General features: G+C 42.3%; 2 protein-coding genes across 2 annotated transcripts; both read left to right on the top strand.

Moving 5' to 3' along the window:
* The first annotated feature begins 91 nt into the window (after positions 1-91).
* Positions 92-8,922, top strand: crk (v-crk avian sarcoma virus CT10 oncogene homolog). The gene is made up of 3 exons (XM_084558493.1): positions 92-606; positions 1,265-1,854; positions 5,276-8,922. Exons 1-3 carry the CDS (start codon positions 387-389, stop codon positions 5,411-5,413), a joined length of 948 nt encoding a protein of 315 aa, XP_084414619.1. The 5' UTR covers positions 92-386; the 3' UTR covers positions 5,414-8,922.
* Positions 8,923-9,889: 967 nt separating this feature from the next.
* ywhae1 (tyrosine 3-monooxygenase/tryptophan 5-monooxygenase activation protein, epsilon polypeptide 1) lies at positions 9,890-18,466 on the top strand. Its single transcript, XM_084558378.1, has 6 exons — positions 9,890-10,108; positions 11,611-11,810; positions 12,589-12,695; positions 13,049-13,255; positions 13,374-13,510; positions 17,270-18,466. Exons 1-6 carry the CDS (start codon positions 10,045-10,047, stop codon positions 17,320-17,322), a joined length of 768 nt encoding a protein of 255 aa, XP_084414504.1. The 5' UTR covers positions 9,890-10,044; the 3' UTR covers positions 17,323-18,466.
* Positions 18,467-21,094: the final 2,628 nt, after the last annotated feature.

The following is a 21,094-nucleotide window of genomic DNA, read 5'->3' as shown; positions in this document are numbered from 1 at the left end:
CGAGCGCCGCACGTAATTTGCGCCGTAATTTGCACGTCACATCCGGTGAGTGGGGTCTCTTTTTTTTGTTTTCCCGTATCCGCCATTTCAGTTTTTGAAGTTAGTTGTCGTCGGTGCTGGATTGTAGCTGGAATTCTGTCGCTAAAACGTGTTGTATGGCCGATAGAGCGGAGCTGGGACCATAAACGAAATACGAGTCCTTTCTTTAACGTGGCTGTGCTCCTGTATCGACGAATTGATGCCCAAAGTGCCAGCTGCGGATGTCGCCTGTTTACTAAACGTGCTCTAGGCGCTAAAGTTTTTGTATGAGTGGAAGGCTTTGCTTGTGGATAACGGGAGGGAGAGCAGGGAAGGCCCGGTGAAGCCTCGGCTTTGGAGTGGTTATCATGGCCGGAAATTTTAACGCGGAGGACCGTGGCAGCTGGTACTGGGGTCGGTTGAGCAGGCAGGACGCTGTGTCTCTGTTGCAGGGGCAGAGGCACGGCGTGTTTCTGGTCCGGGACTCCACCACCATCCCCGGAGACTACGTGCTCTCGGTGTCGGAGAACTCCAAAGTCTCGCATTACATAATTAACAGCATCAGCAACAACCGACAATCCGGTCCAGGTAAGGTAACCTGGAGGGGTGTGTGTGGGGGGGCTAGATATGTGGGGATGCTGATGTGACCATTCTTGCATGACTTGCACCAAAGGAGATGCGCAGTAGTGCCTTTTCCACTCAGCAGCGTGGGGGATACGGCAGGCCAGACACAGTGTTTCATTATAATGTTGGCTTATTAAAACGTGACAATGGCCGTGATTGCCGTGTTCAGACATTTCATTAGATATTATACAACAGGTAATTGGAAAATTGCTGGACTATTATCATTAGCTAGCAGAGTGTATCAGTTCTAATGAACCCAGTGTGCCCACTGGAATAGATAGAGCAATTGTTAAATGTCCTTCCTATTGCCAGGGGTTTGACAGACCTTTAACCAGACGCCACCTCTGTGTTGCAGTGAAGTATTTCCTCATACCTCTGCAAAAATACTTCATTCATTGGAAAGGAAAAAAACGACCATGAATTCGGGAAAAGACTGCAAAATAAGGAAACTGAACTACTCCCTGGTCATTCTGGAAATTACCCTCGTCGTGCTCTGAGACATAAATAGCCTGGGTTCCAGTGTGATTGTGTTGGAGCATGTTTTGAGTGCCCTAAGATAGACTTGATATAATTTTGTGTTTCTGACTTGTCTTTCTCTTTCACACTCCCTCTTTCTCACCAGGTTTGGCCCATCCGAGGTTCCGCATTGGTGACCAGGAGTTTGACGCGCTCCCAGCTTTGCTAGAGTTCTATAAAATCCACTACCTGGATACCACTACCTTGATAGAACCCATCAGCAAGTCCAAGCAGCCCGCCTTCATGAGCGCCGGCCCTGGCGGGGGCCCCCCTCAGCGCCTGGAGGACGAGTACGTCCGAGCGCTTTTCGATTTCCCCGGCAACGACGAAGAGGATCTCCCGTTTAGGAAGGGAGATATTCTGATAGTTCTCGAGAAACCGGAAGATCAGTGGTGGAACGCCCAGAACTCCGATGGCCGGACGGGGATGATTCCAGTGCCGTACGTGGAGAAGTACCGACCGGCGTCTCCGAGTTCGCTGGCGGGACCCGGCGTGCCCGGGGGACCTCCAGGTGGGATGGGGATGTTAGGGAACTCTGACGGCTCTGCAGCCCAAGCCGGTCCTCCATTGCTAGGAGACCCCAGCCAATATGCCCAGCCCACTCCCCTCCCAAATCTCCAGAACGGACCCGTCTATGCCAGGGCCATACAGAAGAGGGTGCCCAATGCCTACGACAAGACTGCCCTGGCTTTAGAGGTAAACATGGATGTGTTTGTAGTGTTCTTTTCCTAACTTCATGCTTTCTTCAGATATGCACACGAAGAAAGGAGACAGTCTGGAATAAGGATGTAGGTTCAGCCCGTAAAGCTTATCAAGAGTGAGGTCACATTCTTTGGCTTTCTTTCCCATTGTGCTTTTGGTTATTTCTTCCTCAGTATTTGTTGAGCTGAATGAATCAAGGTCAGGACGTGCTCAGCCAGCTTTCTGATAGGTTTTCTAGATAATCTGGTCATTTAATTTCTCTTCGGCAGAGCTCAACGTTTCAGGTTGACCTGCATACAGTCCGTCCATGATGGTTATTAAATGGACTCATCCTTCTGGACTTCTGCTTAGGTTGATTGAGGATACTTGCTCCTTCTTGTCACAGATTTTCACCTAATGAAGTACCCAGATTTAAAATCTGCCATTAAGCCCTGCTCACAGTGGCTGGGTTGTTAAACTGTCCGGAAGTGAGAGCCGGGCTCCCACGGAGCAGGTCATTGGGGGAAGGAAATAGTTTGTGTTTGGGAACAGGACCATTTCCTCTGGTCTCTGTGAAGCCAGGAATCCAGCTGAGCCAGAAGTGGGACTAGGAGGCAGGCTAGGCTGAGTGTGCTCTTGTCTCTCTTGTTCTGCTGCTGGACAGCATTGCCGGAGACATCCGCGTGTTGCAATCTCAGACGCTCTGAATCTGTACGTACATTTTGCTTTTGTGTGGAAACAAACTGCATGTTAACAGCTGCTGGATGATTTATAATTCTCCAGCACTGACATTTCTTTTTGCATATGACAGGGGCGTCCTTTGTATGAGCTGGTATCTACCACTCCCACCTGTGGTAGACATTTCTAGCTTTGACCCATGTGAGGCGGTCTCTTTTTCTCCTCTCTAGTTGGCCATTAGTGACTCAGCATGGCAGCACTTAACAGTTAATAGTTAACTTACATTTCCTTGTTTCGAAATCCTTCCTGATCGTCTTGAGCAGCTGGAACTAATTTGAGTATAAAATTCCCGTTTTGTAAAGTTTTATGTATTTTTCTATGTTCAGTGATTTCTTAATCCACAGACACGCAGCATCATAGCGTTGCGGTTACCGTGCATTATAAAACTGGATTTGCGCTCTGATTCCAGTCTTTGTAAAGCTCAAAGTCCACTCATATAGGTGAAGATAATGGCAGTGGCCTCGATAACATGAACACCTGTGCATCAGTCTGGTTCAGTTGCACTGGAACAAATTGGAGCAGCATCATTTAATGTATCTAGGTTTATAAATGCTAAAAGCCCAACCCGTGGAATTTGCATGCTACCATAAGGATGTTAACTCAGATCAGTTCATTCAAATCAGCTGCTGGGTAAAAGGCTGGTCAAAGACATGATAAAACACTGTGTTTACTGTGATGGATGAGCAGCAGATTTTCAGATGTAAGTGGTTGAAGCCTGTGGATGTGTAGAAATGTTCTTTCCTTTTTGTTTACTTTACACAACCCATTGATCAGTCATGATAGTTGCTGTCTCATGAATAACTCAGTGGTGGTAGTAGTGTGTCTCCCTACTATATACCATTATATACTTGACACTCTAGTATGTTGGCTGTCATCAGTGTCCGTCAATTGGGCTATGGCCTGGTATGAAGTGTTGATCGATTCATAATGTAATTTGCTGACATTTTCAGTACCTCTGTTTAAAGTGTACTTCAGGTACGGATGTCACGATGCTTTATTACGTGCTGCATGAAGCCTTAGCCATTGCTGATCCTTCTGTGACTGTGTCTCAGGCGCACCCTTTACATCTACAACAGACAAGTGACCCACAAAACACACAAGCAGCAGTCAACGGTTTTAATAAATGAAATCCACAAGCAGCAGCAGCTAGGCACTCCAGCTCACTAGAGTCTCTTTGACTTAACGCTGTCAGGTTGCATCACAAAAGAGGGAATCCAAATACTAGTCAATTGTTTTTCAAAATTTTCAAGCACAGTGGTTCCTAAAGAGTCAGAGATCTGCTGCTGTGTGGAAGAAAACAAAACGTTGCTAACAAAAAATGGTTTGCTGCAGAAGAGTTTTTTTTATGTATTTCATTTCCAGTCCAGCAGTTTGAAATGCCAAATATTTTTGACTGTCTTGCTCTTTTGTCAGTACGTTCGACGTATTTGTTTACCATTTCCTTGTATACAGTCCATTCATTATTCATGTAATTCTGTTTTTTAATAGACGTATTAGTAAATACATGTACTTTTGAGCTTAAGTCACTGAAGTTGACTGTTTTGAGTGCAAATTTTCCGCTCTTTAAACCTTTTTTCCGAACTTATTTTAAGAAATATAAACAACAATTATATGGAATATGTATTCTCAGATATTTTATAGAACATGCCATTAATCAGAAAGACTTGACAGTTGTTCGTTCCAGGAGAATAACTGCATTAGTCAACTGCATTACTAATTTCAAGTGCGCAGCTATCTTAAGTATAAGTATGTGAGTAATCATTAAAGGCATCACAACCAGGACATGTCATGCAAATTCTCCCAGTCAGACATTTATCACACTGGTAAAGGGTTATTAAACAGATGCTATCAGTCCTGGATGAGTGCTCAGCTGTAACTGTTGAGCATTCAGTCATCACTCACATCGACCTGAACTTTGGACCTGTCCGTTGGTCCTTGTTTGCTCAGGTTCAGTGACACCGTTGCAACCACTTCCCCCTCTCTAATGACACATGCATCCGTCCGACAGGAGACACGATGGTCTATCTCAGAAAATATTAGGAATTGCTTAGCACTCATTTCCAAGATAGAGCGACTTCGTCAGATTTCTCTTTTCCAAAGTCCAGTTAGTCACTTTGCCCAAAAAAGGGTTAGGGAAGTTTCCCATTCTCTCTTTTTCTGTCTTTCTACCTTGCCAGGCTCAGGCAGATGCCCCCCCATATGACTTGGGATCTGTGAACCCAGATTTCTTCTTTTACTAGCCACCATCGCTTTAGTCCTAGTTCTGGAGTTTAAGTCTCTGGGTTCTGTAAAGTGTTATTAGAAAATGATTCACATTTTATTTAAATAAAAGTCAGTTCATTATTTTAAAGGAAGTTAAAAAGTCAAATATCATCTTGTTCGGGCTTCTCAGACGGGCCAGGTGCTGCTTTTCCTTGTCATAAGGAAAGAGCATACATTTGTTTCTTGATTTGATGCTCTGCCAAAACAAGCAAACTGACACGAAAACAGGAGATGTCATAATTTTATAGACTAAATGATTTATTTTGACATGTGGAACATTGCATGTGATTATCGTTTTTACCTGCTCACGAACTCAAATAATCACTTGATTGGTGATTATTTATCTGACAGCAGATTGTTTCAGAGAAGGCATTGGATTATGTTTCTTCTGTTCACATTTCAGCACTCTCACATCCTCTCTCCCCTCCCTCCCCAGGTGGGCGACATGGTGAAGGTGACCAAAATAAACGTGAACGGCCAGTGGGAGGGGGAATGTAAAGGCAAGCGTGGCCACTTTCCCTTCACACACGTCAAACTGCTGGACCAGCACAACACCGAGGAGGAATTGAGCTGAGAGAGGACAACCGGGCCGCCACCATGACACTAGCATTAGACCCTTTCCTGCCCCTCCTTCTCTCCCCTCTGTTCTTCCCATCCCACACACCCACCTGTCTCCCCTCTCCCTCACACGCCCTCCAGCTTTTACCTGCACCAAGTACAGTTTGAGAGAATCACTGAGAACAAAAACAGGCCTCGTTGGACCCTTGTAATGCACACACCTTCCATTTCTGTCTAAATAATCATACCCACCCTCCTCCGGCTTGAGTCGTATACTTTACAGTGGAACACGGAAGATAAACTGAATCTCCTGTTCTATGGATTTAGCAAGACCCTTTAGACCCTCTGGCCCTGCCGTGGACACGTTATCAACACTCACTCCTCAGGAGACTCCTCGCCTCAGACTTCAACCGCTTCCTCTTCCTGTGTCGGAGCCAGTAGATAACTGCTCAGCGCTGTGTCATTTTTCATCCTCGTCCTCATCCGTAACCACGGTTACAGCACTGTAGGGTCACTCATGCTGCATTCATGTCGGATCGGAATAGAGTAACACGCTGGGACCAGTAGCAGCACAAAGTGCATGTGTTTTATCTGGTTTGAAGCTGTTGCAATGCATTGAATTACTTTATAGGGTTTTCTGTTGAGTAGACAGTTTGATGACCATGGTTAACTTCAGACAGAACCCAGATACCTAATATTTCATCGTTTTGACACTAAGCTAACTACTTGCGGCTTCTAGCTTCGTTTTAAACACACCAGCATCAGAGTGGGATTCTTGCTGCTTTCAAATGGAACTTGTGAGCTCGTAGATACAACATGAGAAGTTGTGTACAGAAAATGATCTGTGTCTGCAACTGTTGGTGTCTAGAAACAAATAGGTGACTAAATGTAGAAAATGCATGGGCATAATATTCTGTTATCAGACGAGAGCCTGGGTACGCCCTGGACAGATCAGCAGTCTATCGCAAAGCTAACATCAAAGAAAACTCTTTAACTAAATTACAATATATCACATTATCATCCCCCTCCGCCATTTTTGAAAACTGCAATTTGTGAACCCGGACCTGCCCTAAAATGTCTAGTTATGAGGTTGCGAAAACCAAAACAGGACTGCTCAGCTGGTCCCTTCTTGTGAACGCGGTCCCATTTGATGGTAGGATCTCATCTGACACTTGACTAGAAATCAAGAAAACCATATTCTTCAAAATATCCTGATGTGCTCGTTTCAGACAGACCGTGCGTGCATGTGGAGGGTGATGAATCTGAGCACAACAGATGTCATCACGCATACCAACGTGCCATGGCCGCATTCATCGACATTCGGCTTTTATTTGTCAAAACTGCTGCCTTTGGTTGTTCAGGAAACATAAAAAAGTGAGTCGCGTCTATCATTGTTTCTGATTTAGTTGTAGGGTTTGCGTTTAGTTGCATCATAAAAACTGGAATGAACACTATTCTCTCAGCAGCGTTTTCTTTGTAACTCAATTGAGGCAATGGCTATTTTGTCGTAAAAAGGTATGAATTTTTCTTATTGGACATGAATGCAGCATTATAACAGCGTGACCAAAGACTGAAGTGCTGTAGCATTTTAGAAACTCAAAGAAGGTTTATGTGAGGATTATTTCGTGTCAGAAAGAAATGAAAGAGCTCAGTTTTCTGGAAGTGTACAGTTCTCGAGGAGCAGACCAAGGACCAGTCCAGCACCCATCACATCCTCCCACTACGTATCAAATAGATAGCACTAAACTGTGGCGAGACCAGCAGCTTGGAGCAGCGTCATGTAGTTGTATCTGTAGAGCAGCCAACCAGAGGAACTGCAGGATTATTGAGGAGGTGGCGATTAAAGCAACACTACATTCTCTCACCTCCCAGCCTCGCTCACCTCCACCCATCACCTACAACCACCAAGTAGTCTTTTGTAAGAAAAAAAGAACATATTGTTATGAAATGATGTACTATGTGATTATCATTACATGCTAAATATTGTTTTTGTTATCTTTGTAGTATTCTTCACAACAGGCTTTGTCCCGGGCAAACACTTTTTACTGCTGCATGCTGGGAGGGAGTGAAGGGTCGTTGGTGCAAAACGAATGAACTAACTTGGGTAAGGGGCACGTCTGATGGCCCCTAGCCCTATTTAAACCATGTGTTGCCGTTCTGCAGCTGATGTACATGATTGAAGTTGAACAGAGTGAATGTAGGCTGTCCACCATGTTAGTTAGTACCGTCTTCTCATATTAGTGCTCTCCATTCAGCTCACTGGATATACCTTAGCGAGACAGAGTGCTCTGTGTTCAGATCTTGTCAAATGTGTCCCAAGAAAAGTGGTATTTTATTTTTATTTTTTTTTGGTACCTGCCTTTTGTTTTTAACCTTTTAATAATCTCGTTGCCATCTTGCACCGGTTTGTTCTTTTAATCATGAAGCTTGTCTGCACGTGTTTCCTTTCTGCTTCCTCAGTTAATCCTCTGCCACTCTTTTATTTAACGCCTCCTCTAGTGAAAATGCACAAGCCAAATTTGACGTTCTTTCACTGTTCTATTTCTTCGTCTGCCATTTCTGCATTTAAATTAAATTGTAGTCCAGATTGCCTTTGCTACCCCCCAAAAGGTTCTGATAAAATTGAATCTATCTATGTGCTGACACCTGACAATCACCCCCATGTATCATAATGTAGACTGGTTTGGATTGAAGCAGGGTGGGTGTAACTTAGTCCTCTGCTAGAGTGAACCTCCTAGTCCACGTTAAATTTGATCTGTGAGAACTCGCCGTCTCTTCGAAGAGGAGGGTTCCTCTCAGATGTCGTGGTCCAGTGTTTCTGGCCAGCGCACCATGTAACCTTTAGGTGGCACTGTAGCAGCATATTCTACCAGTGCTTAGGAGTTTTAAGGAGATGAAATTTAATTTTTAACAGAATGCACTTACTGCTTAAACAGTTTGCATTGATGTATGCTCTCCTTTTTAGGGTTATGATTATCTTATTTTTTTTTTTGGTCCCACACATTTGGTATCTCTGATCATATAGCTTTGCCCGACAAGGCGTTTATACATTTAATTTTAATGTTGTTAATGTCCCAAGCCCATGTTAAATGATTCACTGTTCAAAACTGTTATGGCTCACGTCTTGGAAAAATCGAGTCTAAGAGAGTAATATTTGTGTTTACTGCCAGCTTTTGCCACAGTCCATTTAATCTGTGTAGTAACGATCAACTCGAGCTTCTTTATCACTCACACTGCACGCGGCAGGTGCTTAGCTACATGAATCATTGTCTTATAAATTTATAATTGTGTCGCCAATGAAACCACCAAGAAGTATTTTTTTAACAGCCCGGCATGACGTCATTCGTTTCCTTTCAAACAAAGGAGGGGGGTCGCAGAATGCCAGTGGAAATTGTGTTAATATCAAAATGTGCCATTTTATTATAACACTATATTCTTTCAAGACAATTGAAATTACCTTTTTATTTTCTGTAGCATGTAATGTGTTAATATACTAGTAAATAAAGTCAAGCTCATGACAGACGATTTGATTGATGTGTTGGATTTTTGAATTTTGCTCATAAAATCTCTGGACATCTCGTGTGTTGCTTAATCGGGAGCATTCATCTGTACGTTCACTGCAACAGTACTGTCGCGCACACATGCACGTGTTTTAATGTGGTCGGTTTTAATTCATGACCAGGAAGTCTTTTTTCATTCACGCTGCACATAGCAGTTGCCTAGTTACACAAATCACTGCCATTCACAGTACACTGATGTTTATTTTTAGTAACACTGTATCCAAACATGTAAAGCTAATGTAGACTCCCGTATACATTTGGTACTTAAAGAGTAGCTTGATAAAGGACAATATTTAAACAACGGATTAGTGATCAACTGGGTTGCTATCAACTATATGTATCTATATCTGTAGATATAAATATAGATACATATATCTGTATATATAGAGAGAGAGAAAACGATAGATAGACATAGATACATATGTAGATAGACATATAGATGCATAGCAACTAAAATTTGATCACTATTCTGTAGAAAGTATCTATATATACTGTGTATATATATATATATAGAGAGAGAGAGAGAGAGAGAGAGGATGACCGGTAAGTTACACAGAACGTGCTTTTAATAGTTATGTTTAATAATAAATAATTAAAATTCCACAGCGAGAAATATGAGACATTTACAACTGATACAAGCCTGTCCCTATATATTTTTGTGATTATAACGGTAGCAAGTGGTGATTTATTGTGGCTTTTGCTGACATTGCCACTCCTCCGTCTAAATAACCAGGACCAGACCCAGCTGGAAATAAAAATATCATTCTGACTGCGGATAAAGCGAATTTAATGTTAGTCAACTTTCTGCGTCGCAGAGAGTCTTCTCTGTGTACTCGGTAAATAAATAAGAATAACGGTCGGACGTATCAGAGCTTGTGATTCGTGTACGTATGCGCAGTACCCGGATGAAGCCGGTCGCCATCTTTACTCCATCCTACCACAGCGCTGCCGGTGGGGCGGAACACCACTCATCGACCCAGTTGGTTTCTAGGAACGGCCGATAGACCTGGCATATCACCGTGTCTGTCATTAAAGCTCTGTCACTTTGCTGCGCTAGTTTGCTACTCTGCTTTCATCTCGTCACACAATGGGAGAACGAGAGGACCTAGTCTATCAGGCAAAACTTGCCGAACAGGCAGAGCGATATGACGGTAAGGCACTTTCGGGGCTAGCTCGGAGTGGGACATGTTCGCCGCTGCTGGGATTTTTTTTTTTTTTTTTTTTTTTTTCTGTGAGCTAGCTAGCCTTAACGAAGCAGCGCTCAGACGTAGCTCAGTGTTAGCCGCAGCCAGCAACGGGGCTAACGTGGCTACAGCGGCCGTTTTTTATCAAACAATTTATTGACATAACACATGGCTCATTGTTGGAAGAAAACGTGGCGAAATTTAAACAATACCCGGTGCCACAAACCCTGTACCTCCATATGAAAACTGTTCGGATGTGTTAGACATGGGCTAACGTTAGCAGAGGGGCTAATACAAAATGGCGGATTACTGGAGCGTGAGCTGTCAGGAGTTGCCTCCCCTGCACCATGCTAGCTCCATAGCTAAACACTTTAGCTTCGGTTAGCAACCCTTAGTGACACGGGTGTCATGTTACTGACCTTATAACTGTGGGAACATACAGGTTTTGCATGACACTGTTACAGGTTATTACCAGTTACACCTTTAGCCAAGTGTTAGCTGAAATGCAAGATTAGCTACTTGAAGCCTGCTGTGTGTTAGCAGAGAGTGGTGGTGGTGGGAGTGGGAGGGCAGCTGTTCACTTGGTGGGGTGTTCCCCCTGCATGCAAGCAGGCTGCACGGATCGATTGGTGAAAATGACTCCTTCTTCCTCTCTCTGCTACTCTTCTGTCAGACTGTCATACCATTACAGGCCTCACTGAGGCTGTTTTTAGACGACTGCCTTTGCCACCGGTCATACGTTGCCCAGTAACGTTAAGTGAATGTACCATGACTCATTCACGGGATTTGGACCGAGTGTATTTACAGAGTGATTTATGGTTTACTGGCTAAATGGCAAACTTGCTGGAATTTACTCCAATTCATGTGGTTGTTCTGCAATTTATTTTAGGATAAATCTTTAGAGTTAAAGTCAGATATTTGCTAAATTACGCCAGCATCTGTCCCATTTACCCCACGAAGTTATATCCCACCAGCTGTACATGATGGCATACAATTTAAACTGAGACGCCGATGAAACAGTAATCGGTTTCAGTCTGTGTTTTTGCTGGATTGGTGCCATTGGATAGGTCCGGGTTTGGAAGCTGCATCAGCATGTAGCCTTAACACACACACACTGTCATGTCTGTGTTAAGCTGTGAATTATCTCTGTGCACAACTTCCAGGACATCTGAATGCTCCATTCACTGTGCAAGATTTTGTTCAATCGGATTTTTATGGAACACATCTAATTATACAGTTAAATTGGTACATTTCAGGGAGGTAGATGGTTATCTGAATCATCAGTTTATAGTTACAAGAAGCCAGACATCAAAACTATCCCTGTTTTTGGACTTAAAACTCTCATTCAGTCAAGGAACACGAGAAGAAGTGTGATAGCTAGCTGTTAGGTGTCCTCTGAAGATGCAACATTATCCAAATAAAACAATACAAAGTGTTCATATTAGTGTTGACATTTATCTCCTCAACAGAGATGGTGGTGTTTATGAAGAAAGTGGCAGGCATGAATGTGGAGCTCACAGTGGAGGAGAGGAACCTACTATCAGTGGCCTACAAGAATGTGATCGGTGCTCGGAGAGCTTCCTGGAGGATAATCAGCAGTATTGAACAGAGGGAAGAGAGCAAAGGTGGAGAAGAGAAACTGAAGATGATCCAGGAATACAGGCAAACGGTAAAACACTCAATAAAGGCTCAGGATGCCTCTTTGTATAATACTTGTATGCAAATGTTTAGTGTATAGACGTGTGTGTGTGTGTGTGTCAGTGTCGCAAAAAAAACGTTTTTCATTTCGAAACATCTCAGATTTGGTGTGCTAATGTGCCATTAGAAGCTCATGTTAATGATACACGCTCTGAGCATCTACTGGACAGACTGCATCTGAGTCATAGCTGGCAAGTCATCCACTCTCTCCAGCTTTTATGAAGGGAAATAAGAGCTGCTATTATTCTGGGAGAGGCCAGTGTGTCAGAGAGATGGGAGAGGCAGTAGGACTGCAGTCAGTGACCTAATGGGATTCAGAGACTGGTACACCTCTATTTTGTTAGTCACTCTCTAACCCCCTTGGGGGACACATCTCTCGTAGCAGTGTTGCAGCACCTTCTGAGCATTCATCAACATCTTATCTGGGTTACAAAATACGAAATATTAAAGGTACTAGTTGACCAGAAGAAATTTTTAAGCATAGTATTCAAATAAAACGATCCAATTATCCAAAATAAGCTGCTGAATGTAAAAGTGGTAGTCCGCATACACAGACATCTTTGTGGTCTGGTTAGATATACTTTTTTCTTTCTTTCCTGCTTGCACAAACCCTTGCCAACATTGGCAGAGTCTTTGTCACATGGACCCTCACTGGACTCTGCAACTACACAGGAGCAGCAATGGGAGGGCTTCAGTGGTAAATTATCAGAATGTTGTTCTGAATAAATGTCTTGTCTGTTTGCTGGCAGGTGGAGAAGGAACTGAAGTCAATCTGTGGTGACATTCTGGATGCACTGGAACGGCACCTACTCCCCTCAGCTCTCTTGGGAGAGTCTAGGGTCTTTTACAACAAAATGTAAGAAGTTTGTGGTATGAGCGGCGATGAATGGATCAATAAATTAACGCTGTCTGCTGCTGGCACAGAAGTAAAACACAGTCATGTGTTGGGGCGAGGTTATTTATTTAATGAGTACATACCAGACAGCAAATGACTGGGAATTTTATAGTCTCAGAGGAAACTCTGTATCGGGAAAGTTCACAAACTGGACACTTTACAGGAATATACACAGTTACATTACAGTTTATAAAGGGAAGGCTAATGTAACCGCTCGCTCTATTATGTCTGTCACAGCACAACTGTTTACTTACTTACTTTGCTGTACCAAAAGTCAATTCCTGTGTTTTGACTTTTGTATTCCTCAATTCCAGGAAGGGTGACTACCACAGGTACCTGGCAGAGTTTGCCACTGGAAACAACAGAAAGGAGGCAGCAGAGAACAGTTTGGTGGCCTACAAAACTGCTACTGATCTAGCCATGTTGGAGCTGCCACCAACGCACCCCATCCGCCTCGGCCTTGCCCTCAACTTCTCCGTCTTCTATTACGAGATCCTCAACTCACCCGACCGAGCTTGCAGGTTACTGTTTACTCAATAATCTTTAGCTTCATTAACAAGTGTAAAGCGTAATGTATTTCAGTTCCAACATAAATGATCTGAAGTATAAAGTGATTTTAACAGAAGCATGTTTGGTCAGGTTGGCGAAGGCGGCGTTTGACGACGCCATTGCAGAACTGGACTCGCTGAGTGAAGAAAGCTACAAGGACTCCACACTTATCATGCAGTTGTTACGTGACAACCTGACACTATGGACTTCAGATATGCAGGGAGAGGGTAAGATGTTCACGCCATGGTCCATACCATTTAGTTGTGATGCACAGACACCAATTATTGTCAGACCCACTATTTACATTTTAGTTCTTGCAGAGCTGGAGTACCATCATGAGAACGAACCAGTTGACTTTCAGCTCAGATGTTGCCGCTTTCTGACTGTAATAAAATTAAACACAGCATGACATCAATTGACATTTAGAATTTCAGTTTGGAAAGCAACCTGAACAAAACGTTTTCCCATTTCTGAAGCTTACTGTACTATCAAATGTACCTGCTACTGCTTGCTCGTGTGTGAACCCTGACAACTTCACACAGTATCGGACCAATGACTGGCTCTGGTATTGGCATCAGTGCATCCCTAACTAGCATTATGTCTTAATATGATAATGTATTGACATTTTCCCAAGGCTTGCAGCTTAAACTGATTAATCAACTCGCTCATCTCCTGCTTTCCTCCTTAAAACCTTTTCACAATCTATTTATATTGTGTCTTAATACTGTGAGCAACTTGATCGGTGATTTGCCATCACGCTGATTGCTTGCATGTGTGTAACTCAGTCTTCACATTTGATATTGTCAAAGTAATGAGGCAGCATTAGTCAGAAAGAAAATCAAAAGTGTCACGGTATTCAAAACGGCCCGTCCTTCTGAATTTTTACTTCCCCTGTGTCCACAGGCTGTTGTTTGTGATGTGGGTGTTTACTCATCTTTGTGGCCCCAACCCCAACAACAGTCTCAAGTAATCTCAAGTTGTAATTGAGCTTCTCGGTTTCAGCCCTAGAGGTTCAGATGTGAGCATCTTCTCTTCACTGATCTTAATTTTCTCTTCTTACCAAAAGTTCCAATAACCCAATTTTCACTGGCAGTAATATACAGGAACTTTGCCAGAGGTACAAGTTCCTCAAGTGCGTTCTGTTTTTACAACGGAGCTAAAAATAAATAAATAATGAAAATTGGTGAATGTAAAATTACACTGTAGAAAATGCAAGAATGCTTGATCTATCAGCAAGCTTCATTGATTAAATTACAATATGCTCAACCCCAGGCAGGGACTTTTTGGGTTGCAAACTGATCTCCCTGCATTTTAGACCCTGTGATAACACAGTAAGAAGGACTGAGTTCTTCAAAAGGTTCCTGTGGTGGAAAAGCACCTCTTGATTAACATTTGACAGAACTTGGTAACAAAATCTGGCTGTTGAAGGTGACTGCGTTGACATGTAAAGCCGCAACTTAAAAAAGCCACACTGACATTAGCGCAGGCCGTCAGGATCTCGGTCAGGGTGCTCACGGTGCGCACGTCCCAGTACAGAGTTGGATTATTGAAGCATTCTGTCCACGCCGTGTACACGGGCCTCAACTGAAATCAATTTAAAGTCTACCTAACTAACAGCGATCACTTGCTTTCCTGCATCGTGATATTTAAATCAAGGTCTGAATGAATTGAGGAAAATTGAAAATTTCTACAAATAAAATTACACATAGAATAAACTATATGACTGCAAACAGGTACAAGTACACATTGGGATCGTTTTGACCAGTCGGGGGAAATTTAGCAGTTCTAAATAATACGTTACAGACTTGGTTTGTAGTTTGGGACATTTCTGTTCTAAATGCAAACTACTAAATCGAAGCCGATAGTGACAACGCCTTATATTACTTAGCAGCTTTTCCTCTCAGCTGTTTGAGCTAATATTAGCTTTAGAGACGGACAGGATGAGTGCTTCACACCCCCAAATCCTGGACCTCTTTTATTTGAGCTTTTAAGGTTACAACCTTTTAAAGATGTGATATGTTTAAACGTGAGAGTATTCAACAACTCAGTGTGTAGCTGTCTACAAAGCTGCTTCCTGTCTAATCTAGTGCGGCTAGCTACCTGAAACTGACATGTGGTGATCACAAAACGTTTACGCCTTTTTCTGCACAAACAAGTATCACTCTTGGGTTCTTTCATCAGCAACAAAAAAAAAAAACACGGGCTGTTCTTTTTCAAATTCAGAAACGACTGAGTAGAGTTTCTTCTACTTCTTTAATTCTGAAAGCATAATAAGATTCGTTATTTACATATAAAACAGCCAACATCAATCTTCTTTCACCAAGTTGCAGTCGCACTAATAAGCATCAGGAGTGAATCTTCCCGGGCTGCCATGTTGTCATTCTTACTCTTCCTCCATTCATTCAGTTTGCCGTAGCAGAACGCCAGCCAACACCTTCTTTTTTCCCACAGTGACTCATCATCTCTCTTGTGTTTTTCTCGTTCCCTCTGCTGTAGAATCCTAAAGGAAACAAACCAGTTCATTTCCCATGTTAACTGTACTTTGTAAGTGTTGCTCACCAATGCCTTGCTGTGTGTGCGCGTGCGTGTGCGTGTGTGTGGCTGCCTTATCTTCCCTCCTTACACTAACTCACTCATCCAACCTTTCACCTGTTGCTTCTTCACTCACCCATTTGGTTGAATTTTTGGTAACAGGGTAGTATTTGATTTTTCCACCGTGGCCTCCTTGAGTTCAGATGGTTCGGCCCAGCCTGACTTTGAGAGTTCACATAGTTGCCCGCCATTCACCAAGATGCTGTCGTCTAGATCATGTTATTGGCATGTTAGACTGCTTGCACACACAATAAATTAAGTGTATTAGCACACACAGACCCTGTTACGATGTGTTCAGGTATCGTTCGGGAAGTTTAAATGTTATGTAAAAGCTCTGTCTCCCCCCCCCCCACACACACACACTTTATGGTGATGGTGTATGTTCTCACTCATGTAAAAGTAGTTTTTTTCCTGCTGCAAAACAAACATTGGTGGATTTTAAGACGGTATATTTGTAAGTACTTTGTTTAAGTACACTTTTGAGGTAGTTTAACTTTATTTGACCATTTGCATTTTCTGCTGCCTGACATTTTAAAAATTCAGAAAGTCAGAATAGTTCTCTTCAATCCACTGTTTTAATTTATCAGCCTTTAAAATCAAACGTTCTTGCAACAGAAGAATCAGCCCCTACTGTCAAGTATTGTTCATGTTCTCATGTTACATATGCTTATTTCTACAGCATTTATAAAACAAATTTTAAGAAATACACTGCATGAAATTTGCTCAAGTTCAGGTTTTGAAGACAGGAATCTTGTCATTACGCTAACACACTACTCCAGGTATAACGAGCTTTTGTAATGTAAAGTATAAAGGTTTGTATAAGAAGGAGAACACAATCATCTTAGTTTTGTTCTTAGTTTCCCCCTTCCAAGCTGAGACTTCTCCGTCTCCATTAATCTGGCTACATTTTGCAATACAATATTCTTTTTGGTATTTATTTTCTGGCTCCTCCCACTTTAAAAATAAGGGCGGAGCCAGAGCAAGGCCTCCACCAAACCACAGAAAAAGAATGACTCTGCTGTGCCTTCCTGACATTTTTAACACGTGTTTTACAAGCAGATTGTAACAATCTGAGCGAGAGAACGTTTAGTTTGGCTTCATCACGGAACAGCCAGACGTTGAACTGCTTCAAAGAGTTCCTTCTTCTTTCCCTTCCTGGATTAGTTGAAGGAAACTATGAAGTGCCTCACTACAACCTCAGTTTGTTTTGTCAGAAATATGACAATATGTCTGTAAGGCTCATGGAAACTAAAGTGAGTTTACCTTTCTTGGTGTGGACTTGGCCTTCATTCCACAAGGCCACAGTCACTGTGTTCATATGCCTGGTCACTCTAGGATATAAAGAGTGGAAAGCATGTCATGTTAAAGCTAATGGTACGTTTTCCCTCCGTCAGGTGAAGAACAGAACAAAGAGGCACTGCAAGACGTTGAGGATGAGGCCCAGTGAGACTATGCCACCAACAGCCAACAACTTGAGACCCACCCCCCTCACACTCCTCCTCCTTCCTCCACCTTCATCCTCCTCATCTTCCGCTTCCTCCCTTTCCACAAGTCACGTTCCTCCTCCTCCCCCCCACTCCCCCCTTTTTCCTTTCTTCCACCTCTGCAGCTCCGTGGCCCAGCAGGACCCCGGAGTCAACAAATTGATTTTTCTCTTCTTTTTTATTTTTATATTAGCCCTTACATGACTCAAGTAAATACCACTTAAATGAGACAGGAAATACAACGTTAGAGAGGCAAAGATAAAGAAATAGGTCCCTGGATGTTTTTGTTTTTTGTCCTGGTACAAGCGGTTCTGAAAATGTTATCTTTGTTTTCATTGTTGTATTTTTGTTTTTGTTTTTTTTGCTTTTCCTCAATATTTTTATCAGTTGCTGGATGTATTGAGTTTTTTTTTCTTAATGTAATTACAGAAATTAACTTTTATTACTGATAATGTTAGTTATGGGAGCTGTTTTATCTGAGTTTTTAGTGAAATGTCATGCGGATCATTTTACCTTTTGTGGGCAGTTTGGGAAAACTACAAGTGCCCTTTTTAACTTAGTTTTTCAGAGGACGTTGGCAAAATTCGCGATATCCACGTGGGGCAAAGAAGTGCTTAACTTTTACACCATAGTGTTTCTGTTGTCATGTTTTTGTAGTTGTCCTTGGACTGTACTTTGTGCTGAAATACTGTAACTGTGCACACATGCTGAATCTCTGAAGGCAGATTTATCTCTAGAAGGTGAATTTAATTTAAAAAAAATAAAATAAAACTTGGGAGATTTCTCACTTGTGTAAAAGACAAGTCTCTATTTGGCCCCGCTCCTCCAGAGAGAGCCCTAAAATCAAGATGGTCAGCGCTTGCATGAGTTGATACTTTTTCTTTTTCTTCTGCTGCTCCTCCCCTACTTTTCACTAAAGCTCCTTTAGGTTCAGAGATTTTCTTTCTTTTGCTGTTCCTTTGTCGCTCTTCTTGTTTTGCTTCATTATGTGTATCTTGGAGCTGATTTGTACTACTGGATATCTGACTGGAGCCACAGACAGGGAATCTGTATTGTTCTTACTGAAACACAGCATGGAATTAACATTAAACAGTCTAAATTAAACATTACAAACTGTCTTGTTGTTTCTCGTAGAATTGTCAATTAAAGGAATAAAAATGTCCTGCTTGCTGTAGCCTTTAAAATATTAGCGTTAAAATCTTATGATGCTACATTATGCACAGGTTTGAGTCGGCAGTGGCTCTTTAAACCCTTTGCCTTGTGTTGCCACACGGAACAGATGTTGCTGCTGCAATCTGAGTTGGCAGCTGTGAGTGTTATCATAAATTTATATGTTTTATTTTTAGACTCTGAGAGACAAATGCGATCTTAATGCCTGTGCTTCTGCAGTGACAATGTATCTGCTGCTGCTGCTGCTATGTGAGCGGTTGATGGAGAACTGGGGACATGAACAGACTAGCCATAGACCAGTGGGCAGCAGTGAACAGAGATGATTCTTGGCTGAAACGAACACCTTTGTATTGCTATCGTATGTGATTTAAATCCCTGTCTGACTCCTAAGAACCCCCACCTCTTACTGTGTTCATACATTCTGTGGGGAGGGGGCGCTGAGACCTTGACCCCTTTGCCTCCCCAGGTTCAGTTTCTTGTAACCTCTGCAGCAGTTGCAACCTATTCTGCCGTTACATCATCCTTAATAACAACTTGAACCCTGTGCCTGGGCTAAATTTAAACCGCCAGGTGAAAGTGGAGGAGCCAGTCATACTGAAAGCGGCGCCTCAAGCACCGACAGCCAGTCAAAGCGACATCCTTCCTGCAGAGCGAGGTTCTTCGGCCGAGTGATCGCAGTTTGCATTTCCTGCCGAGGAGAGAAGCTCGTGAGGATCCATCTGGGCGACCCCTTGACCTTTGAGATATATTCGCTCACTGTCAGCTCAAACTTGAAAAGAACGAACCGCATTTGTGCTTATCGGAGGACGAGCCCTTTTCCATTTCTCCACTGATGATCTCAAGTATTACTGTCACTTGTCATCGTGGTGCTCTCCCATTGCATCATTTCACATTATGTATTTTAAATCCTACGTGTTTGTGCTCCCGTGAGGATGGACCGTCATGGTTTTGAGGAGCCTCTGACCTTTCAGGTACAAGCAAGTCTCTAAAAAGTGGCTATTCCATGACTTTAAATTTAATCGTCATCTTATAATTTGAAAAGTTATTCTAATACTCGCAGAGTGGCTTTCGACTGCTTTCTCTGAACCGCCTTGCCTTTCCATTTTTCAGCACAGAATGAAGGTGTGATTATATGATTTACAGTCACGCTGAAAGCGTCGCTGGATGTGAGATTTAATTGCATCTCTCTTCTTGTCAGCCCAGAAGGCATATTTCAACCTCGTCTGACACAGACTGCAAAAGTTTTATAATGTGCGATACAATATTTATGGCTAAAGGAAGAGCTGACAGACATGTGAACACATGTGGATGGTAGTGCAGCAGCTCCTCTAGTGCCCTCTACAGGTCAAATCTGTCTCTCACAACTCACTTCAGATGGATGGATGGATACTTTACAGAGATAGACAGGTAGATGTTCCTTTAGCATTAAACTAAATTTAATTTATTAGTGCCATCACTTACTTCATTTCTGATAGAGCTGTTACACTACTTACTAGTCTTTCTGCGTGAAGGAGGGTTGCTGGTACACGTGAAGCTCATGAGCAACACTACAAATCACTGTCACTCTCGTTCTACTCATTTTCATCGCCTTGATGCCAGAGCATGAATTTATTCCTCTTTTCACACATTACTACAAAATGTTCAGCATTTAGCATTTCGATTCACGCCTGCGGTGCTTTCGATTGACCCGGATCATTTTAAAAATACGACATTCATGCACTGACTCAATCCACCAACTGAGATGAGGGCACGACAAAAGTAATTAGCAATGGTTGGTTTGTTTAATAGGAAATGTATAGTGATGAATATATGTTTAAAAGTAATGAATAATAAAATTAAATGGTCAGTATAAATAACATATAAATAGTAGGTATATTTATATATGAATACATGGTTTAGAGCAAGGAACAGTAATGAATATTGGTTAAAAAGTACTGGATAAACACCTGAAATACCTTACTGCAGAAAGTAATAAATAATTAGCTAAACTAACTGGGTGATTTACATCCATAGAGATTTTAAGTCATCCAGGTGATGGTACGTCCAAAAAGACGAGGCTAAAATAAAAACTCATGTGACCAGCGTCTAAGAGTTGGGGTAGTTAGCCAACTCTAATGGATAACGAGTTCTAAATGTTAAAATAATAAAAAGGATAACAATTTGAATGAACTGTACTGAATAAATTGGGAAAAGTTGCTTGTGTAAGTTTAGGTAAAAGCTATGACTGTAGAATTAGTTTGCTAAAATTAGCTGATAAATGGTAGAAATATTCCAGCCTCTGGCGCTCCTCGTTAACTGTATGAATGTAAATTTGACCAAATCAGTGTGTTGCTCTATGAGCTTGAATCCTTGTTTTCTACAGCTGCTAGAAATTCTCTTCTGTGAGACGAAGCTCATTTGTACACTGGGTCATCTGCGTCCATCCGTTGCTGGCAGAGTTTGCTCAGTCAGGCTACGCTGCTGATCTTGTTCTGAGTCAGTGATCTGTCAAACTACCGGACCTTTATGTACCTTTAGGAGACGTGTTGACTGTCAGGTTACCTTGGCGCCTCATGGTTTCTCCTC

This window comes from Chelon labrosus (assembly GCF_963514085.1).
Source record: "Chelon labrosus genome assembly, chromosome: 13".
NCBI classification, from domain to species: Eukaryota; Metazoa; Chordata; class Actinopteri; order Mugiliformes; family Mugilidae; genus Chelon; species Chelon labrosus.
This window is presented reverse-complemented; position numbering and strand designations above follow the sequence as displayed.